This window comes from Lathyrus oleraceus, chromosome 2 (genome assembly GCF_024323335.1).
Source record: "Lathyrus oleraceus cultivar Zhongwan6 chromosome 2, CAAS_Psat_ZW6_1.0, whole genome shotgun sequence".
Classification (NCBI taxonomy): Eukaryota; Viridiplantae; Streptophyta; class Magnoliopsida; order Fabales; family Fabaceae; genus Lathyrus; species Lathyrus oleraceus.
In genome coordinates, this window is record NC_066580.1 from 5,039,257 (window position 1) to 5,066,030 (window position 26,774).

The 26,774-nt window shown below is 41.0% G+C and overlaps 1 protein-coding gene across 1 annotated transcript; it reads right to left on the bottom strand.

The window, feature by feature from the left end:
- Nucleotides 1–23,502: 23,502 nt before the first annotated feature.
- LOC127117527 (glucose-1-phosphate adenylyltransferase small subunit 1, chloroplastic) lies at nt 23,503–26,562 on the bottom strand. The gene is made up of 9 exons (XM_051047576.1): nt 26,233–26,562; nt 25,835–26,131; nt 25,289–25,558; nt 25,003–25,182; nt 24,799–24,902; nt 24,594–24,705; nt 24,375–24,473; nt 24,094–24,213; nt 23,503–23,810 (listed from the first exon to the last, which is right to left on the bottom strand). The coding sequence occupies exons 1-9, from the start codon at nt 26,455–26,457 to the stop codon at nt 23,694–23,696; spliced, it is 1,524 nt and encodes a 507-aa protein (XP_050903533.1). The 5' UTR covers nt 26,458–26,562; the 3' UTR covers nt 23,503–23,693.
- Nucleotides 26,563–26,774: the final 212 nt, after the last annotated feature.

A 26,774-nucleotide genomic window follows, 5' to 3' on the forward strand; every position in this document is an offset into this window, starting at 1 on the left:
GGGATTGGCATTCAGGCTCCATGTTTGCCTGTGTTTGTGTTTGTTTGTTTGGCGTGCGTGAGCCGAACTACGGCAGCTCTGATTCTCGTTCTAGACGAGATACGTAGGCATAGGATGCGACGTCCTATCGAGCTCTCTTCCTCTTAACCCCACCTGCGTTGTCTTTAGTGTGTGTGTGTGTGTGATGTTTTGTTGTAGCAACCTTTTCTTTCTTTAGAGCGTGGATCCCGTCGAGTACGACGGACGTGAGGGGTGCTAATACCTTCCCCTTGCGTAACCGACTCCCGTACCCTTTCTCTTTGGTCGCGAGACCATGCTTTTTCCAGGTTTACTCTGAGCGTTTCCTTTCCCTCTTTTGGGATAAATAACGCACGGTGGCGGCTCTGTGTTTGTTTTTGTTTTAGCCCGCCGGTTGTTTTTCCCGGATGCGACAGCTGGCGACTCTGCTGGGGAAATGAGAGAAGTTGACCTGTGCTGGTCCATCTTCCCTAAGCGAGTCTTTCCTAGCGTTCTAGGATAGTTTAGGTTGCTTGTTTTGTTTTATTTATTGCATTTATTATTCTGACTGTGTATATATTTGCATAAATACTTGCATGCATCATACTATCATGTTGCCGTCCTCTGTGCAGGTGGTTCCTCTGTTTTGGGGTGGGTGTTCTGAGTGGGGCTAAAACCCAGGCCCGAGTATACACCTAGGATTAGTGTGGTCTCACGTTCTTCACATGTTGGGTTGACATGATTGTTGTGACGTGACATACCACAAGCCGGACGAGGTTCTTCTGAGAGGGCTCTTCCTTGTGGAGTTTCCACTATGGTTGAGTTTTATCTCTTTTGAGCTGTTGACTTCGGTGACCGATCATTTCCCGGATCTTTGGTTTAGACGATCTTAAGGGAGCTACAACGGCACACCCGAAAGGGCAAACCCGTTGAGTATCTTTGCCCGATTGTCAAGACCATTATCCGCCTTAGGATGACTTGATTAGAATTTACCTGTGAGGGGAGGGTGATGCTTACAGATGCATTGTTCTGTTGGTGACTTTGATAGTGACTAATGGTTCCGTGGATCAGAGTCCTATTTATGAGTCGGATTTATGGTCATTTATTGCCGAGACGCCGGAGTGCTGTCCGTGATATTTATCAGTGGGGATCCGTTTATTTCAGGATTCCCCGGGCCGATTCAGGGATTGAGGTGATCTGCTCAGAGATTGTTTGATGATGATGTATTTGTCGGTTCCGTTTATTTCGGAACCCTTGAGTCGGATTTATGGTTAATCAGTACCTCAGATGGTTGTGATCAGTCCAGAGATCAGGCTTCAGTACAGCAAATGATCAGATGACTTGGAGGATGGCATAGTGCATGGCATTCATACATCTGCATCATTCCCGTTTTGCATTCATCTGCACCTAAATTACGTCTAGCCATATGGGGAGTATTACTGACTAAGAATCTGGTTGAGAGACATCCGGATGTCAGAATATTATTGTTGATTTTTTATCCGTCTCGATGAAACCAGAATCAAAAGACGGAATTTTCCTCATATGGATAGACGTTGCATTCATGCACATTAACCTGTTTGCTGTTTTGCAGGTATCAGTTCTAACGTGCTTGATTGCTGCAGGAATCATTGCTCGTGCTCGTAGAGTTGTACCTTTGCACTCAACCCGTCCTCACAGATACTTCACCAGACGCAATACTCCCAGACTAATGGATCTCCCAAACACAGATATCCTCGAGCTGAAGGACAAGATGACTGAGCTGATCAACATCATGCAGGGTTTTGCAGTTGGTCAGAAAGCTCTGGCTGATAAGGTCGAGAAGCTCGAGCGAGCTTCAGCTGCTAACAGTGTTGTTAACCTGGATGGTGTCTCCAACCAGGGGCTGGGTGGATCCAGGGACGGTGAAAAAAGAGCAACCGTAGGTATGGTGAACAACAATGCTGGTGGATTTGGTGCTGCTACTGACGGTGGGCCCGGTCTGGGGCATAATCTGAAGGATAGTCTGTTCCCGCCTTTCTTTGGGGTCGATGATGACAGGGAGGAGGACAGAGAGGCTGATCAGTTCTCTATGCTGAATGAGCCATTCGGTCAATATGGTGTTCAACCTCAGAATAAGGAGATTCAGTTGCTGGCTGAAAAGATTAGAGCTTTGGAGAGTTATGCCACTCCCGGTGTTGTAAACATGTCAAATATGGGGCTAGTTGAGGGGATTGTGATCCCACAGAAGTTCAAGGCGCCCGCATTTGATAAGTATAATGGGAGTTCCTGCCCGGAGACTCACCTTCAAGCCTTTGTCCGCAAGATCTCTGCATACACAACAGATCAGAAGCTCTGGATGTACTTCTTCCAAGACAGTCTGTCTGGAGGATCCTTGGAGTGGTACACCAAGCTTAAGTCGTCTGATATCAAGAGCTGGCGGGATCTTGGTGACGCTTTCTTTAAACAGTATCAGTTCAATGCTGATATGGCTCCGAGTCGTACCCAGCTGCAGGGTATGTCTCAGAAGAATAACGAGGGGTTTAAAGAATATGCTCAGAGGTGGAGGGAGTTGGCTGCCAGAGTTCAACCTCCGCTGGTGGATCGGGAGATGTCTGATCTATTCATGGGTACCCTGCAAGGGGTTTTTGCTGAAAGGATGGTGGGTTGTCCTGTCACGAACTTTGCCGACATTGTGGTGGCAGGGGAGAGAATTGAAAGTTGGCTGAAAATGGGGAAGATCCAGGGTGGTAATGCTTCGTCATCAGGATCGAAGAAGCCATTCGGGAATGGTCAGCGCAAGAATGAGGGTGAATCGAGTGCTGTGTATGCCCAGAGAGGACACGGTAAGGATCGTTACTACCAGCACACTGCTACGGTAACCACCCCTTCTGGTAATCAGTCAGTACGACAGCAACGTCAGCCACCTCAACAGAGAGCTGGGTACCAAGTGAGGGGAAAAGGGGTTGATCGCCATTTTGACAAGCCGCCTGTGACATACGTTGTTCTGTTCAAAAAGTTGATGGATCTTGGGTTGGTTCAGCCGAGGGCGATGGTTCCGATGAGATCAGATCAGAGGCCTCCTAACTATGATGAGAACGCCCAGTGCGAATTTCATTCTGGAACACCGGGGCATAACATTGAGGGCTGTAGAGCATTCAAGAATGTTGTCCAGGATCTGGTAGACTCCAAGGCTATCAATTTTGCGCCATCACCGAATGTTAATGCTAATCCCATGTCGGCACATGGTCAGGCAATGGTGAGTGCAATTGCTGAAGATTCGGATCACGCCTGTGGGATGGGTGAAGAGACTGACAGTGACTGCGAGTTTGATGGTTGGATAAAGTCGTGCGCACCAGGGATGGGAATCCAGAACTGGAAGGCCTAAAAAGATCAGCACTGTCACTCATTCGGAAGAGTAATAATTTCTGTTTTCAGTTTTATCTGCATGAAAGCCATACGTGTTGCCCAACACGTAATGGTTCATTGTAAGGGCCACCTCATGTTCATAATTTGCAACATTTCTGCATCATTAATAAATGGATGTTTTTCAGTCAAAAAGCGGTGTTCCCTGTTTTTCATTTATTTTGCAGTTTTAAAAAAACAAATAAAAATGGCAATGTTTGTTTTCATTTTGTTTTCTCTTTTTTTGATTTGTCTCATTCCGAATTCAAAAATAATTCTCCGGATCTCATTGACAACAATTTGGTTACACCTCATATGACTTCGACAAACCGATCTATCATGCCGAAGAAGAAGGCGAAGAAGATTGTGATCTGCTGGAATTAGCCAGGTTGTCAAAACAAGAGGAGAAGGTGATTCAGCCGCACGAGGAGCGGGTTGAGGTTGTTATTCCAAGCACCGCCGAGGTCAGGAAGGAAAAAATTGGGGCCGCTTCAGAGGCGAGTCGAGAGCAGAATGGTAGTCCTGTTGAAGGGACATGTGGATACCTTCGCCTGGTCATGTCAGGATATGCCAGGGTCGGATACCGATGTCGTTGTGCACAAGCTGCCATGGAGAGAAGATTGTCCTCTAAAGAAGCAGAACGCTAGTGCCTGTATTAGAGAGCCATGGTGACTTTGTTTCATGATATGATTCATCATGAAGTTGAATGCTATGCTATGACATGATAGCAAAGTCCCAGACAGGAGAGGGGCATCTGGCAGGCCGGGGCAAGTCGTTTGATCGGTTGAGACAATTCAAACTGAGGTTGAATTCAAGTGAGTGCACTATCAGAGTACGATCCGGTAAGCTGTTGGGGTTTATTGTTAAAGAGGAATCGAGGTTGATCCTGCAAAAAAAAAAGAGAAAAAAAAAGACGGAAAAAAAAAGAAAAAAAAGAGAAAAATGCCTGAACCGAGAATAAAGAAAGTGGTCCCTTAGGCAGATGGAACTACATGTCATGGTTTACATCTTATCTAACAGCCACGTGTGAACCCATGTTCAAGATGTTGAAAGAAAAGATCAAACGGTCAGGTGAAATAATGATTGCCAAGGGGCATTGAAAATAAAAGAATAAGTTGCAGGAACCTCTGATTCTGATACCTCCTGTGGAAGGAGCGATTGTTAATCTGGTACTTGACAGCCTTCGAGGGGTCTACGAGGTGTATTGGGTCAGCATGACGAGTCTTGTCGAAAAGAGCATGCCATTTACCTTAGCAAAAAGTTTACCGACTGTGAAACAATACATTCACTGCTCGGGGAACTTGATGTACTTTGGCATAGGCTGCTCGCCGATCGAGACAGTATATGCTGGTTCATACCACTTTGTGGATTTCAAGATGGATCTGATCAGGTAGATTTTTGAGAATCCAGCATTGACCGGACGGGTTGTGAGAGTGCAAAAGAATATTGACTGATCAGTATACTCTCAGAAAGCTATCAAGGGGTGTATTGCCTGATTACCTCGCTCCGCAACCCATTGAGGATTATCAATCGATGAAGTTTGAGTTCCCTGATGAGGACATCTCGAGGTGCTCTAATCGAAGGATTGAGAGTAACCGATCCCGGAGGAGGGGCCTGACCCTGAATCCGAACGGATTCTGATGTCTGATGGGGTTGATGTGAAGGAGTTAGTACTGCTTTGGTTACGCCAAAGGATCCCACGTTCCTTTTTATTGCTCGGATAACGTTTGAATGCACCGACGGTGATTGAGTATGAAGTTGGCATTCTGGGTATTGAACTCCGATGTGTACATCTACTGGGGCAACGCCTTTCTCGATGGTATATGGAATGGAAGCGGTGCTACCGGTTGAGGTTCAGATTCCCTCTTTGAGAGTCCTGATGGACGTAAAATTGCAAGAGGCTGAATGGGTAAGGACCCGGTACGAAGAATTGAGCCTAATTGAGGAAAAGAGGCTAGCAGCCATCTGTCATGGGCAGTTGTACCAGCAGAGAATGAAGCGTGCTTTTGACAAAAAGGTACGACCTCGGGTATATCACGTAGGTGATATGGTGCTGAAAAGGATCCTTCCTCCTCAAAACGATCGTAGGGGCAAATGGACACTCAATTATGAAGGTCCATTCGTGGTCAAGAAGGTTTTCTCTGGCGGAGCCTTGTTGTTAACGACCATGGATGGCGAGGATTTTCCATCCCCTGTGAATGCGGGCGCAGTTAAAAAATACTTCGTATAAAAAGACCCGCTGGACGAAAAGAATAAAATAGTCCAGGCAAAAATGGGCATCCCGGCGAACCAAAAAACAGAAAGAAAGGTTCGGGCAAAAATTAGGGATAAAAAAGAAAAATTGTACACCCGGCAAGTCGAAAACCTGGAAAGGCGACTTGGGCAAAAATGGATATCCCGGTGGACTGAAAACCCGAAAGGGCGGTCCAGGCAAAAGAGGGAATAAAACGAACAACTGCGTCTAGCATGATCGTTTGCGCTTTGGTTAAAGCATCATGGATAATACCCGGTAGAGATCAGTCGGAAACGTCTTATTCAGAAGGCAGAAAACGGAGAGTCTGAGGACATATGGGGTGTAACCGAGTTGGAACTCGATGAGATCACGGGTTTCACATTGCCATTAGGATAGATTTTTCCTTTTGTGCGCGATTACCTCTTTTCAGGAATTGCTTCCTTTGTATTGCTCATTTGAGCCACACTTTTTTTCAATCAATAAAATGCATATTCAGTCAAATAATTTTGTTTTTGTTTTTCATTACCGCTTTGATTGCAAAAACATCCAGATATTTTTGATAAAGAATCTTGCATTTTAAGACATACAGGTCCCTTCCAATGCATGTTTATAAGATTGAAAGCTTGAAATCTTATTCGGAAGGTTGGGTGACCCAAGTGTTGAAATCTTGACACGCCTGGGGCACGGTTTTATCTAACGATCTGTTTTGCAGGTGCTGTTAGTTATTTTCACTCACTTGCAGGTTGTGATGTGGAAGCTTGTCGACAAAAAAACAAATCCCCATGGAGTCCAATCAGGGACGAGTGAATGGGTAGTGAAGGGATGACGAAGAGACGTTGAGACGTACGCCGATCCTTGAATGATAATCAAGAAGACTCTTCAAAGTCGGAAGATTGGAAGGTCTGTAGAAATTCCCCGCGGAGTCCAATCAGGGACGAATGAATAAGAAGAACGATGAAGAGGCGGCAGGACGTCCGACGACCTTTGGAATTAATCAAGAAGACTCTTCAAAGTCGGAAAATTGAAAGTCTGTATAATCCCCAGGAGTTCGCTCTCCGTCGAGCGCGGAGCGGTTGGGAGTACAAGATGATGGAGCAGAAAAGGTCCAGACGAGTCGGGATGCATATCCACAAGCAGAATTAGAGGACTAATTCCCAGCAGATCCAGGGTCTATGGTTCCCCTAGCCGAGTCAGGATGGTTATCCCCGGCAGGTTGAAAACGGTGTTTCCTCAGCAGCCAGGCCCGAAGGTTGCTATCCCCGAGTGGAGCGGGTTTCAATGAAATATATCTCCAGTAGTGTATCCTACGTATGGATTGGATGGGTCGTCCCCAGCGGAGTAGCATTCGTTTGCCTAGCAGGGTTAGGATGGTTATTCCCAGCAGGTGTCAGATCGATGCTTCTCCAGTCGCCAGGTCTGGAGGTTGCTGTTTCCCAGTGGAGCTATCTGTGAGCATTTCCCCAGTGAAGTCGCTAGGTATCTGTGAGGGTTTCTCAAGCAGAGTTGGGATGTATATCCTCGGCAAGTCAAGGATCGAGGTATCCCCACAGAGTGTTGGTGGTTCTTATCCCCTGCAGTTTCCCGAGCGGATTGGGTGCAAAGGAGGCTTTCCCTAGCAAGGGTTACCTTTTCCCAGCAGCAGTGCTATTCCCCAGCAGGGTGGTGATCGGAGTATTGTCGAGTTCCTTTCAGCAGAGTATCTCGAGCTTCCCAGAAGAGTCCTTGAGGGGGATTCTTTTTATGCGTTCATCATGTAGAGTAAGCAGAGCATGTTGCATAGAAAAATAAATCGCGTAGCATTTCCATAATTATGGAGCATTACGCAGAAAAAGTCATGCATCATTGCAAGCATAGGCTAGTCTCAAGCTGTGGTTATTGTTTGAGAGGTGGTTTCGACAGAAGTTGGAAGATGTTACTCTGATGGGTTTAGCATCATGACGTCAGATCAGCAATATTCCCCAGTAGTGCGATGCTGGAGGAAACTTTTCCGTCGGACAGAGATAGAAATGTTACGCGATCAGCGCGACTCGAGCCGTGGTTACCGCTTGAGATTTGGTTTTGCCGGACAGTGAAGACGATACTCCAAGGAGTTCAGCATCGGGAGTCTGGAGCAACAGTATTTCCCAGTCATCAGTAAGTGTCTGGTCGAGCTTTCTTTGGTGTCAGTAAACATCATCATTCGATGTCCAGTAAACGTCGAGTTATTTCCCAGTCATTATTTAATGTCTGGTCGATCATTGTTTGATGCCTGTCAACATCATTGTTTGATGTCCTGTAAACATCATTGTTCGATGTCTTGTCAACATCATTGTTCGATGTCCTGTCAACATCATTGTTCGATGTCCTGTCAACATCATTGTTCGATGTCATGTAAACATCATTGTTCGATGTCCTGTCAACATCATTGTTCGATGTCCAGTAAACGTCGAGTTTTCTCCCAGTCATCAGTAAGTGTCTGGTCGAGTTTTCTTTGGTGCCTGTAAACATCATTGTTCGATGTCCAGTAAACGTCGAGTTTTCTCCCAGTCATCAGTAAGTGTCTGGTCGAGTTTTCTTTGGTGTCAGTAAACATCATCGTTAGATGTCACGTAAACGTCGAGTTTCTTCCCAGTCATCAGTCAGTGTCTGGTGGAAGGTGTACCCTCTGATATGTCGCCCTCAGAGTGGTGATTGGTGTTATTTCCGACGTTGTCAGCGGAATTATCACAAAGAAACAAGATGTCGGGGTTCAAATGCGGTGATCTGGGATCACTGGCGCGAAGGAAAAATTTCGGGGTTCAAGAAAATAAAAAGAAGAGATAATAATCCCCAGCGGACGTGGTGTTCAGGCCATGGTTATCCATGTGTTACCATTTATTTTGGTATCCAGGTCGACTTTGTTGTTTCGGTGATCAGGCCGACTTTTTTCGTACCAGACGGATGTTTCTTCAAGATTGTTTCTTTGCCAATTCTGACAGGCATTGTTAATTATATCCCATCAGAGTGCAAATTGTTCGTCTGTTCTTGGTATTCAATCACTCTTCATCCTGGTCATCTGAAAGCCGAGGCTATTCATATCAACAGGTTCACAGTGGATTGAATAGGGGCAGCTGTAACACCTCAAAATTTGCCCTCCTCTCTTGGGACTAGCTTAACATATTGCATATCATTTTAAGGCATTAGGCATTGCATATTGCATATCATGTGGTTACATTGTGCCAATCATCCTTCTAAGTCTTGGTCAGAAGATAAGAGGTGGAGATGCAGGCCTAGGGTTTCATTGGACTGGATCATTAACTGTCTGAGGGTGGTGGTCCGAATTAGGGTTTCATGGTTCTCAAGGAGATTGGTCTACATATTGGTTGCAATGACACATCATCATCATCATGATTTTGAGATCATCCAAGAAGATTCAAGTGTTTGATCAAGATACCTTGGGATTAGGGTTTTGACCACTGGTCAACCCTAATCAGTTGCATTGGGCCAATCAGGGCATAGCAAGGAGATGGGGTCTACAATGGATATGGGGATCATTTCATGATTGTATTGAGCTTATGGAGGCTAGGGTTTCATCCTTGAGCCATTTCATCAGAAGATTGGGGCTCAGATTGATCAGTGCATTGCCAAATTCATCTATTAGTTGAAAAAGTCAATTGTGGTCAACTGTGCTTGATTTTATGGATTTGGAGGTGGGAGAGAGTTGGATATACTTCATTCATGTTGAAACAAGCTTCATTTGACATTTCAAACCTCAAGAATGAAGAAAATAAAGTCAGGAGAAAAATTGCCAAAAATAGAAAGTGACTTGTAATGGAAGTTTCCAAAAATGGAAAGTTTTTCATCACAAAATTACATGTCCAAAAAAGCTTCAAATGAAAATTTGTTCAACATGAAAGTTGTAGATCTTGCTCTCACCTTTCCAAAAAGTCCAAGAACTTGAAATTCCCATGTATGGTTGACAAGTTATGGTCCATTCATTTTCCAAAAATGCCTAAAATCAAAGTGGCATAACTTTCACATGGAATGTCCAATTTGGGTGATCTTTTTGTGAGAAAACCCCATTTCACATGTACTTTCATGGTGTGTGATCAAAATTCATCAAAAATGGTCAAGGCAAAAAGTCAATTTTCAAGTGGACTATGTTGAATTTTTGGTGTGAGATAGTGAATTTGAGCAATACTTGGAATTTGGACATGAAACCAATGCCAACACACTCCAAATGCAAAATATAACTTGTGCCAACTGGTTTTTGCTGTCACATTGCAATATTTGGAAAGGACCATTTTGCCCTTGCACTTAAAAACACATTAACACTAATCCATTCCAATTTTGTTAATTTGGATTAAGGGATGGATTAAGGATGTGGTATAAAGCCTTAACTGTAACAGAAATTGTTAATTACAATCACACTTCTCAAGATCCATAACTGTTTTTCCCTCCAAAATTGCCAAATTCTCCAAAACTTCATCAAGCATTTTTTATCAAAACTTCATCAATTCTTCATCATTTTTGCTGATTCTTCTTGGATTCGTTCTCCACAAACCTCATGGAAGGACTGTTTTGATGAATCGTGGCCAAAAGCATCAAGAATCGTGATTGTTCATACCTTGCACATCAATGGAGTTTTGAGAATTCTAGCGCCTGGAGCATGATGGAGCTAAGGAACCTTTTCCAATCACCTTCCTGAACATCAAGCTGCATCTGTTTCGCCTTTTCAAGCGTGGAAACTTCAAGATTTGCGTCTGCCATAATCATAAGGTGAATTTTCGATTCCTTTGATTGCTTGAATTAAGCTAGGGTTTAGAAAGATCCTTGATCATAGAACATCATGCAATTCGTGGTTTGTGATTTGGTTAAGCGTAGAGAGAGAGATATCGATTTGAAGTTTGATGTTCGTTTCTATTTTTGTTCGATCCGTGCTGTATGTTGAGAGTTAGAAGAAATTATTTGCATATTCATAATCCTTGTTGAGAGACGGTTCTTTTGACTATAAGTTTGTGCATTTTGGTTGAGTTTTGTTGTTCTTTAATTTTCTGGAAAACTGGATTTGTTCTTGTCCAAGAACACGCATGAACGCGTGCTAGATCTTTCATTCGCCTTGCCTTGTTTGAAATCATGTTTACCGCCAGCTCTGGCCAATCAGAGCGCGCCCAGGCTTCTAAACGAAACTACGCCGTTTTGGCCTAGTTCGTTAGTATTACAAAAATGCCATTGGCCTATTTAATTATATATTATTTCTATTTCTTTTTTCATTTGTTATTTCATTCTGTTACATGAACTTATAAAATTCATAGAGACTTCATTTTTCATTGAATTTGAGTGAGATTTTTTGCATGATATTCCTTGTGATGTGTAGAATTTAATCATGATTTTTGTAAATTTTTTGCATGTGTAGAAAATTAAAATGCCTAGGGTTTGTTGGATGTTTGTCACATTTGTACATGTTTTGCCATATCTTTCATGAAATGATGATACTTTCAAAGAAATGAATGAAATTTTTTGTGCTCATTCTGGACACTTTGATGGTGATTTTCATGTAGAGTTTGTGGTTTTTGGGTATTTGGTTGATTAGATATGAATTTTTGAATAGAGGTGTGACAATTTGTGTCACACCAAGCTTGATGAACTTCCTGATTTTATTTAAAATGCTTAGGGATGTTGATTTGAGCTGAAATTTTGCATGGTTGAACATATGAATGTTGAGATCACATGTGATTTTTTCTGGAATTTTTGATATCATTTTCTATTTGATTGATAATTTTCTTCTCTGTGTGGTCATTTGGTGACATTGTGTGATACATGTTGGCATTTTGCTTGTGAAATTCTCATGGTGTATTGGATGGATGTGGAATTTGACATGTGGAGTGTAGACACATTATAGGTCATTGTGGTTTTAATCCCATTCATTTATCTTGTATTGTCACTGTTTTATGATTTTGGGAAGTTGATGCTTGTTTTGATACCTTGTGTTGGCTTGTTTGAAATTGTCTGAACTTCTTGATTTTCATTGACCTACTTCCATTGATCCAAATGAGCTGAAATTTGACATGCTATTCATTGGATATGTTCTGTTGATACTTGAATTTTTGTGGAATTAATTGAATTGTTTTGGTATGGATTTGATTGAGGTCATTCTGTTTGGTCATTTGAGGTTGCAAATTGCATGTGTGATACCTTTTTGTGCATAAAATGATAATGGTGATTGATATGAGCATGGGACCAATTGCATTTGCTTTTGATTTGTTTGAATGTGATTTTGGATAATTTTCACTTGCTGTTTTGATTTTTTCATCTCCTTTGGACCCTAGGCTTGGCCTAGTGGTCTAGTTTCTCATGTTTGGTTTGGATTTTCAGGTTGAAATGCAAAAGGCTAAAGGGGAAATTCAAGTTATAAATTGAGTTTGTTTGATGTTGTAAACTAACATTGACCTTGTGTTGTAGGGTTTGATGCTTGAGTTTGAGCTCATGGCTTGCACTTATGTGCATTAACTTGTGTTTGATTGTACAGATTAACATTTGTTGTTTACTGTTGATTTGTCTGAGTACTGATGATACTTGATTGATTTCAGGTGCATTTAGTTGCTTACAGTTCCTTGAGAACTTGCTTGATGTTGCTTGGTTTTTAAACCAATTGAGGTAGACTTCTTATTCTCCATGTAGTCTGGAAGACCTGGCCTGTTACTTGGTCAGGCAACTGTCTGAAGTCCTCCTTAAGAGGCGATGTTTGTGCTTGTTTACTTTTGTGCCAAGCAGGTAAAGACCTTGATTAAGGCAATTGGTGGATCAAAGAGATATGCAATCTATCTTCCACTATTCTGTTGAGTCGTCCCTCTGCTCACACCACTGTGTTGATGCATTGGGACACAAACCCAAGATCTTGTGCTGTTGCACAGTCGAGTCAGAGTCTTGAGCGTAGAAGGGTCCCTCCTTTCTGGACCCACGCTCCTTTGTCTGAAGCTCTCCCTGGCCAGGGATAAGAGCTGTGAAGTCTAATCTTCACTCACCTTTCATCAGCTTCACCTTAGCCTCTCAATGGCAAGGTTAAGAGCTAACTCTACCCTTGTACAGATGACTTGCCTTGGCAGTCGAACCCTTTGTTTGAGCCCACTTCTGACTGGATATAGTGTGTGCTTTGTGAATATTTGCTTGAAATGTTTGTTTTGTTTTGTTGATGCTTGCATGCTTGCTTTCTTCCCGGATAGGATTAGCTTGCTGTTGTGCAAGTAGATAGAAACCACAACATAGGGCAATGATGCATGATAACACTAGGCTCGAGTACAGCTCCCTGGTAGTGTGTCTTCCCTTGGTTTCTGGCTAGAATTTCTTTCCCTTTCAGGGGAACTACGTCGCCCTGATCCTCATACCAGATGAGGTACGTAGGCAGGAGACCGTGCGAGGTCTCTCCGGGCACTTTTTTTCCTTTTTGTGTGTGTGCTTGACAGTTATAGGCTCGAGTTCCCGACTCCCTATTAACTTGTTCGGTTGTTGTGTGCTTGGAAGCTGATGTAAGTCCATCCAGTGGCATTCGGGTTCCAGTGTGCGTGTGTCTGGTTCGGATGCCGATGTAAGTCCAGTGATTGGCGTTCGGGCTCCACGTTTGCCTTCTTGTGTGTGTTTTGGTTCGGATGCTGATGTAAGTCCAGGGATTGGCATTCAGGCTCCATGTTTGCCTGTGTTTGTGTTTGTTTGTTTGGCGTGTGTGAGCCGAACTACGGCAGCTCTGATTCTCGTTCCAGACGAGATACGTAGGCATAGGATGCGACGTCCTATCGAGCTCTCTTCCTCTTAACCCCACCTGCGTTGTCTTTAGTGTGTGTGTGTGTGATGTTTTGTTGTAGCAACCTTTTCTTTCTTTAGAGCGTGGATCCCGTCGAGTACGACGGACGTGAGGGGTGCTAATACCTTCCCCTTGCGTAACCGACTCCCGTACCCTTTCTCTTTGGTCGCGAGACCATGCTTTTTCCAGGTTTACTCTGAGCGTTTCCTTTCCCTCTTTTGGGATAAATAACGCACGGTGGCGGCTCTGTGTTTGTTTTTGTTTTAGCCCGCCGGTTGTTTTTCGCGGATGCGACAAGTATCAGAGCCACTTACGAAACCATGAATCGGATAGCTGTTTAATTTCTGTATTAATATGATTAAAAGACAGAATGAATCAATTAATTAAACGAGTAATTAAATTTGGCATCATGAGTGTACGAGTTGGATGATTGATGTTGACTATGCTTCGGAATCCGACATTAGTATGGTGAAGCAGCGATACATCGATCGTCCATAGGTTACGCAATTGAGACTGATCAACTTATATATGATATAAGTAATCCTAATGCAAAATACGGTATATGTGATATACTGTTTCTGTTTCGTTCATTCGAACACTAAATGATTGTTTTCCTTTGAGCGATCAATGGTCATTTGCTTCGGAATCCGACATTAGTATGGTGAAGCAATGATCTGTTGATCAATCATACTGAATCAACAATCGAGGTGTGTTTGACGGTCTGAAGTTGGCGCATTAGGGTTGGTGACGGCGCAAGGGTTGTGCCGTCAAAGAGTTGTGAATTTAGGGCTTTTGGAACACGTCTGTTGACTGTTTCAAAGTTTGTTATTTTGGCTGCGTGAAGCTCGTGTGACGAGCGTAACAAGCATAACAAATTGGATGCGTGACGGTCGTCACGTGCTTTGTGACGGTCGTCACATTCACAAGTCCAGAAAACTAGACGTTTATGTTTTTGGCCATGTGACGGTCGTAACGTGTTTTGTGTGACGGTCGTCACACTCACGTGGCCTGTGACGGTCGTCACATGCCTGTGACGGTCGTCACACTCACAGAGTCAAAATTTTGGGGTTTCTGATTTTGTGCCTACGCAAGAGTTGTTTTGATGCAAAAACAATGTCCATTTCAAATGAATTGTTCATTAAAATTTTGGACAGGGGCGCTGCCCCTCCAACCCCACGAGGGCGCTGCCCCTTGACCCCGTCCGCTGATCGGTCAGCGGAACCCCCGGCTAACTCTGCGTAGAGTGATCGGTCGCCGAAATTTAATTTGGTTTTAATTAATTAAAGGAATTAAAAATTAATAATAATAATGTGTTTGTTATTATTGCCTTGTTGTGATCAGTTATGGCCTTAGTTATCCTTTATTTTGTTTTGGGTTTTTTTTTTAAAATACGACCTGCGTGTCGTGCCTCTCCTTGTAATCTCTTAATGTAACTTCTTTTCTCATCTCGATCCCTCGTATGTAAAACGAGTTTCTTCTATAATGTAATGTTATAAAGAACGAGAAGATTTCAATATCAAAGGAGGACAACCTTGAAGATCTTGCTTGGAGAAGCTTAGAGAAGAATTCAATATTAAAGGAGGACAACCTTGAAGATCTTGCTTGGAGAAGATTAGATCGTTGTAGGTTAGCTTAGGTTCTCTCATTGGCTTGGGAGAACAATTGCGCTAGGGGCCATAACTGTTTCATTTTGTTTGTATGTATGTTGATGCATGTGAATGTATGTTGATGCATGTGAGAGACGATTTATATGATAAACAAGCCGGTGAGATCATAAAAATTGCAATTCCCTCAAATTAAATATTAAGTTTATGCTTTCCAAGTTTTAACACTCATCAAGACTAGTAATGGATAATGTAGGTTTCGCCTACGCGAGGTGCATGATCTATATATTAGTAAGGTGCGATGGGATAATTGTAATATCCAACTGTTAAAACAATGGGTCAAACTTAACTAAACAAATTATAATAAGATTATATATATGTTTAGAAGCAAGAGTTGGGAATGATCCATATGATGGATTGGAATAAGGAGTTATTCACCCAACTGAAATATTCGAGAGTTGTATGAGATACAATTGGAAGGAGTTCCTACCTAAATAACCTAGTTTTGTGTAATCCGCCTACGCGGACTTAGAACGAAGTGAAATATGGATCTCGACCCACTAGAAAATCTTCCAACGGGATTTTCCGAATCAAATGATGAGGGTCATTTGTTTTGAGTAAAATAGTGGGAGCATATTTGATTAAAGGCCTAATTAAATATGTCAATGATACTTATATTTTCTTAATCCTTATGTAGATGACCATGACAGCAAACACCTCTAACAACATCTTGCGATCAATCCTTGACAAGGAAAAATTGTCTGGGACAAATTTTCTGGATTGGCACCGAAACCTGAGGATTGTCCTCAAACATGATAAAAACCTGTATGTCTTGGAGACACCTGTTCCTGAAGAGGAACCTCCTAGTTCTGCACCTAAGGCAGAAAGAGATGCTTATAAGAAGCATGTCGATGATGCCAATGAAACTGTTTGTCTCATGCTGGCTACCATGAACTCAGAATTGCAGAAGCAACATGAGAACATGTCAGCGTTCGATATGATCGAACACCTGAAGCTGCTCTATCAAGAGCAAGCAAGGCATGAGAGGTTTGAAGTTTCAAAAGCCCTTTTCCAAAGCAAGTTAGCTGAGGGAGCCCCTGTAGGTCCCCATGTACTCAAGATGATTGGGTATGTGGAAAACCTTGAGAGATTGGGTTTTCCCCTCGAAAAGGAACTTGCGACTGATTTGATCTTGCAATCGTTGCCAGATAGTTTCAGTCAATTTGTCCTAAATTTCAATATGATTGATATGGACAAATCTCTTCCTGAACTGCTCGCCATGTTAAGAACTGCCGAGCAGAATCTGAAGTCAAAAGGGAAGTCCATTCTGATGATCGGAAAGAGACAGAACAAAAGGCCCACTAAGCATGGTGATAAAGGGAAGGGCAAGGAAGTTGCCAAACCCAAACCCACCGTTGCTGCTTTGAAGCCTAATGGAGGCATAGCAAAAGAAGGCACCTGCTTCCATTGCGGTAAGACCGGACATTGGAAGAGAAACTGCCCAAAGTACCTGGAAGATACGAAGAATGGAGTAGAGACTTCAACTTCAGGTATTTTTGTTATTAAATAAATTTATCTACTTCTGCATCATGGGTATTAGATACTGGATGCGGTTCTCACATTTGTACATATGTGCAAGGGCTGAGAAGGAGTAGAGATTTGGCAAAAGGTGAAGTTGACCTACGAGTTGGCAGTGGAGCAATGGTTGCTACTTTAGCCGTAGGATCTTATGTATTGACTTTACCTAGTGGTTTTATAATTCAGTTAGAGAACTGTTATTATGCACCTGCAATTAACAGGAATATTATTTCCATTTCTTGTCTGGACAAGTTTGGTTTTTCATTTATAATAAAGAACAATTGTTGCTCAATTTATTTGAATGATATATTCTATGCTACTGCACAAATGAGCAATGGACTATATGTCCTTGATCTCAAAATGCCTATTAATAACATTAATACTAAAAGGGTGACACCTAACGAGTTAAAACCAACTAGGTAAGAATATTAAAACTCTTCGATCAGATCGAGGTGGTGAGTATTTAAGCCTAGAGTTTGATCCATCTGAAAGAGTGTGGGATCCTATCCCAACTTACTCCTCCCGGAACACCCCAATGGAATGGTGTATCTGAGAGAAGAAATCGAACCCTGTTAGACATGGTCCGATCCATGATGAGTCACGCCGATCTTCCATACTCCTTTTGGGACATTGACAGCAGCTTACACACTTAACCATGTTCCATCCAAAAGGTTGAGAAGACACCATATGAGATATGGAGTGGTAAGAAACCACATATGTCTTACATAAGGTTTGGGGTTGCGAGGTTTATGTGAAACGACAAATTTCAACTAAGCTTGAGCCCAAATCTGACAAATGCTTATTTGTGGGGTATCCTAAAGAAACAAAAGGGTATTACTTCTACAAATCCTTCTGAGGGCAAAGTGTTTGTCGCTCGAACTGGAGTTTTCCTAGAAAAGGATTTTATTTCCAAAGGAACCAGTGGGAGGAAAGTAGAGCTTGAAGAAATTCAAGAATCACAAAGCATCGACACACCTATGGAGGAATTGGAGCAGGAAACACAAGTAGTTGTGTAAGAGCAACCTGCTCAAGTAGAACAAGACCAGCGTAGGTCAGGCAGGATACGTCACCTACCTGAAATATATGGATATCTGATCAAGGTGATGTATTACTCATGGATCAAGATGAGCTTGTGACCTACTCATGGAATCTTCGTTTTGATGAAACAGTAAAACAATATGGATTCATCAAGAACGAAGATGAGCCTTGTGTCTACAAGAAGGTTAGTGGGAGCATGATCGTATTCCTGGTATTATATGTAGATGACATATTACTTATTGGAAACGATATCCCTACCCTGCAACAAGCAAAGTCTTGGGTGGGGAAATGCTTATCTATGAAGGACCTAGGTGAAGCAGCCTATATATTAGGAATCAGAATCTATAGAGATAGATCATAAAATGCTTGGCCTAAGTCATAGTACATAGACAAGGTGCTGAGACGCTTTAATATGAATGATTCCAATGGTTATGTGTTTTGCTGAAATGGTGGCGCTGTAAGCTTGAAAAGTTCAAAGCAAGATACAGTTGCTGATTCTACAACCGAGGCCGAGTATATTGCTGCCTCAAATGCAGAAAAGGGAGTTGTTTGGATCAAAAAGTTCATTAGTGAACTTGGCATAGTCCCTAGCATTGTGGATCCCATTGGTCTCTATTATGATAACAATTGTGCTATCGCACAAGCCAAGGAGCCTAGATCTCACCAACGATCCAAACACATACTTAGGCGTTATCATCTCATTCGAGAGATAATAGATAGAGGAGATGTGAAAATATGTAAAGTACCTACACTTGACAATATAGTTGACCCACTGACAAAGCCCCTTGCGCAGCAGAAGTATGATGGCCATACTAGATCAATGGGCATACGGGGTATGCCTGGTTGGCTCTAGTGCTAGTGGGAGATTGTTGGTGTAAGCCCTAGAGGCCAATACATTTTGGTACTTGTATCGAATAATAAAAGGCATTCTCTTTATTATGGTTGATTAATAAAGTCCCTGGAATAGATAGTCCGTTTAATGTATTAAGTGTGACTTAATCATGAGAACACATTAAACATAAGGACACTATTCCTAAAGTATCCGTAGTCGAGCTTTAGTGTGAAGTGGGATAACATTAAAGCATTAAGACTATTATGTTTGTAGACTGATGATCACATCTCATGGATCATGGATAAAGAGTTATCAAGTCTTAAACATAGGTATGAGTATTAGGAGTAATATTTATACCGGATTGACCCACTATGAGAATACTATATAGAAAGTTATGCAAGGTGTCATAAGTTATTCTCATGGTGATAATAGTGTATTCCACTCTTCGACCTGAAACCACTATGGGTCCTAGATGTAAAGTCGAGTGCTTTATTGCTGATCCAACGTTGTCCGTAACTGGATAACTATAAAGACAGTTGATGGGTACTCCACAAAGCATGCTGAGGGACATGAGTGACCTAGATGGAATTTGCCCATCCTGCATAACAGGATAAATGTCTATGGGCCCAATATTGAACTGGACAAGGATGACACGGTCTATGCCTTGTGTTCAATATAAACATAAGGGCAAAAGGATAATTATACACATAATAATTATCACAAAAGGAATTGTCAGATCACATGACATTTTCGTGTCTTGGGTAGCAGTGATGTGTTGCTAGATACCGCTCACTGTTTATTATGTTAAATGCGTGATTTAATATAATTGCCAACGTCACGAAAACCTACAGGGTCACACACAAAGGACGGATTGATGAGAGATAGAGTAACTAAGGAATACCGTAAGGTACGGTGCCCTTAAGTGAGTTATAGAGCATCGTAAGGTACGATGTACTTGAGTAGAATACGAAATATGGTAAGGTACCATGAGCTTAAGTGATTTTGGGCATATTGTAAGATATGGGCCAAAATACACTTAAGTGGGCTTTTAGCTTGAAGCCCACACAAGTGGTTCTATAAATAGAACCCTTGTGCAGAAGCAAAACAAATTTGTGGTTGCATTCTTTTCGTTTTCACTCTCTCTCTCTCTCTCACTCAAAGCCTTCATTCGTACCAGCTAGCACTGAGATTGAAGGAACCCGTTCGTGTGGACTGAGTAGAGACGTTGTCATCGTTCAACGTTCGTGATCGTTTCCGTGGATCTGCATCAAAGGTTTTGATCGTCACAAGAGATCTGCACCAAAGGTTTCAATCGTCACACGAGGTAAATATTCTATCACTGATCATGACCATTCGTAAGGATCTCTAAGGAGAAAATTTTTTAATTTCCGCTGCGTTTTGGATTGCAATTCTCCTTCAATTGGATAGTAATTCAAACGGAGGAATTACTATTGTGTGTCAATGCGTGTTGTTTATGGTCATAAGGGGGCGTAAGCATTGTTATTTTTGTTGCATTGATTGAGTTGGCATGCATCATTGTCTTGTATTGTTGAAAGAGACATCTTCGCTAGTTTATAATGGGGGACTAGTGGCTTGTCTAGAGCTTAGAAGGGGGGCTCATGGGTTCAGAAGAAGAGACCTGATTCCTGAGAGAACCAAATATTGAGTTGGTACCACATGCATAGTGTCACAATATGTTGTGAGTCGCATTGCATATGTATGTGCAAATTATTGTGGAACGGGTATGAGATTATGTTGATGTTTGTTATGTATTGAATGTATGACATCTTGTGTGTTTATCTACCTTTGTATTCTTTACACCGTTTATATTGTAGTTTATTTCTCACCCCTTTTGCTTAATATTGTCCACCATGGACATCTAACAAATAATCAGGAGTAAAGTTGTTGTTGTGTGTGGAAGGTTACTTATTTAAAATATTCTTCGTTTATTTATTATTTTATTATAAATTAGTAGTTTCAATGCTATGATCTTGTAACATCGGGAATTGGGCGTTTTGCTAAGTTTTGAGTTATTGTTCAACTATATGTTGATTGAAGTTGAATATTTTAATTACGAAGTTTAAAATGAAGTTGTTATTATGTGATTTACTACTACGTGTAATCAAATGTACTGATGAGTTTTGGATGGTGATCGTTGGTGACACCTTAAATTATCGATTAAATATTTTTATATATGCTTTGGGGTTTAGGGTGATATATGTGTCACCTATTGATGCATCATTGCCTCCATCTTCACGTAGGCGGCAGGTTTCACCTATTTAGGCGCCAGAGGTACCCGACTCATCGGAGGTACCTAAGGCACCAGTGGCACCTCAGGCACCTCATACTGATGAGCCAGTGCCACCTCAGGCTGATGAGCCAGGGCCATCTCAGGTTGTTGAGGCTGATGAGCCAGTGTCACCTTAGGGATTTGGAGAAGGCCATGTAAAGTTGTCATTGTTGTCTCTTTATCCAAACCATACTGCTAGACATATATGGGACAGAGAGGTAAAATTAATTGGATTCATTATGTTTAAATTACATTTATTATTAGATTACAAGTTTTTGACATAGATTTATTTTTCTCCATACCCGTGATCCGCTGAAAATCATTAATCATGGGCGGAAGATTACTGGCTTGCCTCGGTCTACTGACGAGTGATTTTAGATTGCTTTATACCTATATAGGATGAAGAATTTGTGCAAGACCGGTTATGTTACGGTCAATCACAGGATGCTTAATGCATTCAGGGAGACATGGACACACTGAGACGTCATCATTTCATCTACCACTTAGTGAGATGTCTATCACACTCGACATTGTGTTGTGTGTGTTGCATCTTCCGATTAGGGAGGAAATTCTAGATCACTAGAGGATTAACATAGATGAGGCACTCGAGTTGATGGTAGGCTATCTGGCAATTGACCCAGAGGCTTCCATGTGGGAGATGGAAAAAATCAGAGGATCTCATGCTAGGTTTGAATTCCTGAAAAAGGTATTTACAGATGAGCTCCTTAGAGAAGAGCATGCTAGAGGTGATGACGAGCAGGTGGGGATGCATAAAGTGTATGTTATGAGATCCTACATGTTATATTTGGTTAGCAATGCCATTTTTGTGGACAAGAGTGACACTTATGTGGATTCCGTCTACCAACGGTACTTCGAGGACTTCAAGCAGATCCATGAGTACAACTAAGGGCCGCTTGTTTGGTTTGCTTGTACTCTAAGTTATCAGAGGATTGTAGGTGGAAGACAAAGCAGGCGACAGGCAACATCACACTACCGACGATAATATTTATTCGTCTTTTAGTGTTTGTGTGTCATTTTCATTACATTTTTGCAACTCCCTTACTGATGATTTGTGTGTTCCAACACTTTCCAGGCTTGGATCCTTTAGCACTTCCTGCGTATCTCCGGCTAGTCTTGTGTACCAAATTATACTGAGGATGTGTCGTGTGCTTCTGCATTTTCCTCGCTTAGAGGGAACCAGGCGACAAAGTCATTTAGAGTATAACTTGACTGCTTGGTTGCCGAGGATATGCATTTTAATAGTTATGTCGATCATTGTGAGACGCAGTCATTTGACGATATAGTGTTATACTCGGGATGGTTGACTTGCGGTTCACTTCTCACATTTCCTCATATGCCTGAGCGCGTCATGCGCCAGTTCGGCTACACTCAGACTATTCCCAGACACCTTGATGTCTCTACTCCTCCTGCTATGACACATACAGATATGGATGTCATGTTTGATGATTATCTTAGTCATCTGGTACCGGAGGAGGCACAGAGTACCATAGATGAGAGCGATTGGAGCTATGTCGACGGGTACATTCTTCATGGTTTCACACATGTATATGGTGCAGGCTGCTCCATTAGATCCATCGAGGTCAGCTCATAAGTAGATACTAGAGGAGGAACAGGCACAATTAGAGCATGCTCATGATGTCTTACCTAGATGTTATCGCATTGTGGAGATTGCGCAGGCAGACATTGACAGAGGTATCTTTTCTAATGGGTCTGAGGTGAGGCAGGTCCTAGATGCCATTATGACGGAGGCACTGATGTACCAGAGACAATGTCGGAGGACGGGGGGGTAGAGGAGGTCAAGGAGCCTGAGGAGTTCTAGTGCGGTATACGCAATAGTTGATAGTATTATACTTTAGATTTATTATTGATTGTTTTTTATTTTGACTTGCTTGGACTATATTATGTATTTCGACTTCATTATGTATCGGCTGATGACTCATTTTAACCATTTGAAATTATATATTTTATTTTTTTGCATATCAATTGTATGGTTTAATGCTCATCACATAAAAGAGTCCTTAACATTTATAAATCGTCATTTTCATCTGAATAACCATAAAACTAATTTAACGTGCATTGTATTGTTCTGATAGGTTACGAAGATGCATCTCCGAAAATCCTAAACAGATATACATCTCCGAAAATCCTAAACAGATATGCATCTACAAACAATAAACTTGTAAAACGGACCTTTCAGAAAAAGATGTATGGATGTGCTTTAAAATATTACAGAGAAGAATCTATGGATCAATTAACGTTTTTAATTAAGTAAAGGTGCATCCGGAGATGTATCTCTGAAATTTGATAGACATTTTGAATTTTTCATAGTATTTTTCTACCCATGGGTGGGTGGGTTAAGAAATTTCCAAAATTTTTTGTTTTGAAACATAAAGTAACTTGCTTCACAATCCATCGCCTCTCCACTCTATATTTTCTGTTTCTGCAATCTTCGTCACTACGGCATTTATAGTTTCCTCTCTACACCTTCTTCTCAATTTATTTAATCTTTGATTTTATTTTATTTATGGGTTGTAAACGTTACTAATTTGACTGTTGCCCCTTAACATTGAAGTGCAGATTTTGAAATGTTTAAAGTTAAAGCTGAAAAATGGAAACAATAGGATTTCTACAGTCACATTGCTCCAAACCCTAATAATGAGTATCAGTCGCAGCGTCAGATTCAGTAACTGACTATGTCACACATTTTTCATTACAATGCCATTCTATTTTCAAGCTTCTCATTTTCATGTTCAAAAACCATGGAACTATGAATTTAGAGGTGGAAAATAAAACGACTTTTATTCAATTGATCAACAAACTTTACCAGTACTAGTTTCCAAAACACAAGAAGGTTCTCTCTTCAGCTATTATTTACAAGCCTTTATCGAAAAATAAATATATCATGCAACATGAACTTCAAAGTCTCACTCACCATTATGAAACAAAAGATGAGTTTCAGTCTTCTATATGACAGTTCCACTAGGAATCAAGGCATCCTTGATTATTGTGACGATCCCGCTTTTGATGAAATAGCCTTCTGTTTCCCTAGCAGCTTCTTGAACATTGTCACTGTTAATTATCTGAGAATTGAAACCATATGTTAGATTTCCTATTGCGGTTATCTAGTATCGTGTTTAGATGAACGGAAACTAAGTAAATTGAGTATATTGTCTATGAAATATGGCAAAAATTGACGTCGGTACATTTTTACATTCCTGGTGTTGACGTGTCAGTATCATTGTTGGTACATTTTTACATTCCTGGTGTTGACGTGTCAGTATCATTGTTGTGTCAGTGTCGTTGCTTCGTAGATAGAAACTAAAACTAGGAATGAAAATGTATGAAGTTGGATGATATTATTACCTTGACGTTTTCTCCGATTCTCGCGTTCTTGTCAACAATTGCTCTTTTGATATGTGAGTTTTTGCCGATACCAATTGGAACACTGCCTTTAGCAGCCAAAAACCTTTTATCAGCTTCTGTCTGGAAATCAAAAAATCAGTGTTGCAGTTAGGATTATTCAAACTTTGTAACTTGTCCCGCAAGCAATGAATGAATTGAGCTACATCTATGCATTTCAACAGTTATGTTAAATCTTTACTGTTAAATAAAACTTCTGATAAGTAATTTAAACCGTGTTTTACCTCGTAATAATCTGCCCCCATTAACAAAGTGTCTTCAATAATTGCACCTTCTGATATGCAAGATCGCAGCCCGACCACAGAGTGGAAAATCTTGCAGTTCTATAAAACCAAAAAAATGAAAAGCCGGGTTAGTTTCTTACGGTTAAACTCATGTAATCATATCTTTGTCAAGAAAGGTATAGATCTCTTATTCGTCGAACAGATTCGGAAGAAGTTTACCTTAATCACACATCCTTCTCCGATAACACTATCAGTAATATCAGCATCAAGCATCTTAGATGGAGGCAAGTATCGCGGTTGGGTGTAAATCGGAGATGAACGATCATAGAAACTACAATCAATATCAATAAAAATCATGAACAAGATGCTCTCTATTGAATACATCGACAATATGTTGATCACATAAAGCAAATTACTGATTTACCTGAAATCAGGCACAGGCTTTTTGGTGATTCCAAGATTTGCATTATAGAAAGCCTCAATGGTACCAATGTCTTCCCAGTAGCCATCATATAAGTAAGCTTGCACCTACGAATTATTCAAAAAAATTCCCTCAAGATCAAGAGATCGAAGCTATGAAAGTTCGACAGCAAGATTATACATATCAATTCATTAGAAGAAAACATACTCTCATTCCAACAGAAGTAGCACCAGGAATCACTTCACTCCCAAAGTCATTTGCACCGGGAAACTTGTCGCGGAGAAGGTCTAGCATCACATTTTTGCTGATAACATATATACCCATGCTAGCAATAAAAGGCATTTCTTTCGCTCTTTCATCGTCAAGACCTAAAATCGTAGTATCAACCTAATAATCGACAATAAAATCAGTAACTTTATAGTAACTATATAACCATCTGTTTCAGTAACAACTGTTCGATAAACAAAACATACGGAAACATATATGGATTCACCTTCATAGCTTTCAACTGTTCTCCTTTCGGCTTTTCTGCAAACTCAATTATACGCCCCTCTTCATCGATCTTCATCAAACCGAAAGCAGTTGCACGCTTTTCATCCATTGGCAACGCAGCCACGGTGATATCAGCATCAGATTCCCTATGTGCTTGGATAAATTTCTCATAATCCATTCGATACAAATGGTCACCCGCCAGAATTAAGTACTCCAAAACATTATGCTCTTCAAAAAGCCATAAATATTGCCTCACAGCATCTGCAGTACCCTGCAACAACCACATCCATTATTTTCAAATATCACTTCTAAGCATGATAAAAGCCATCAACAAACGCCAAACATTCGGGATATGGATTGCTTGCAATCAGAGTCGTCTCAAGTTTTTGGAGATCCTGTGTAGTTCAGTCACGGTTCAACCATGCAAGAACAAATAGAGGCCCTATTGAACCTTGCACGCCTTCAAAGTTGGCCCTACATGCAGTCAACAATGATCGAAAAAACTCGAGACATGGTAATTGAAAACATGGTTAAGGCAATGTTATACCTGAAACCAATTAGGATTCTCAGGACTTTGCTGAGCAGCAAGAACTTCAACAAAACCCTCATTTTTGTAACCACCCAAATTACTCGCATAAGCGCGAGAAAGATGTCGATTGAGTGAGGCGGAATTGAATTGAGTAAGAACATAGATCTTAGAAATGTTGCTATTCAAGCAATTGCTAACAGGAATATCAATGAGTCTATAGTTAGCTCCAAGAGGAACAGCAGGTTTTGCTCTCTTCTTGGTGAGTGGATAAAGACGAGTACCAGCACCACCTCCAAGTATAATTCCAAGCACACTCTAAAACAATTCAAAATTCATCAAAATCAATAATATGTTTTTATCCAAACAAGTCTCAAACAAAATCAAAACATTCTAAGATCTAGAAAAAAAAAACTCACTCTGCTAGCATCAGGATCAAGGCAAGTTTGAGAGTTCTGTGAATCAGAAACAGCTTTAGGAGTAACAATCACATGCTTGCGGGTGCATCTTCCTCTTGGTGCACCCTTACCTGAAACTGTAAGAATCTTGTCACCGGAGAGTTGTGATGATGAGAATGAGAGGTTCTTTGATGAAGAAGAAGAACGTGGAACGTTGATAACACTTGAAGTAACAATAGAAGACATTGAAGAAACTGTTGTTTGTTTTTATGTGTTTATGTTACTATGTTTGTTCTTGTGTGGTTTAGAACAAAGAGTGTGTGAATGAATTGGTGTGACTATAGAGTGAGATATTAATATTTGATTTATAATAAACTTTATAATATGGTTTTAAAACTTTATTGTATAATAATATTTGATTCATATTTAATGAGATTTGTCGTTTAATAAATGACAAGGAACATTTTGTGTGATTGATGCGGAGATTCATCATTCAATCAAAGATTATTTCATTTTTTTTGTTTTTTTGTTTTTTTTGTAATTTTTAATTTTTTTTATTTGGT

What these genes read in the sequence shown, in the direction of transcription:
- LOC127117527 (XM_051047576.1), bottom strand. Translation starts at nt 26,457, where the DNA reads ATGTCTTCTATTGTTACTTCAAGTGTTATCAACGTTCCACGTTCTTCT. An exon ending in AACAGTTGAAAGCTATGAAG is followed by an intron (nt 25,183 to 25,288) that starts GTGAATCCATAT and finishes GTCGATTATTAG; the next exon opens with GTTGATACTACGATTTTAGG. An exon ending in CTACTTCTGTTGGAATGAGA is followed by an intron (nt 24,903 to 25,002) that starts GTATGTTTTCTT and finishes AATAATTCGTAG; the next exon opens with GTGCAAGCTTACTTATATGA.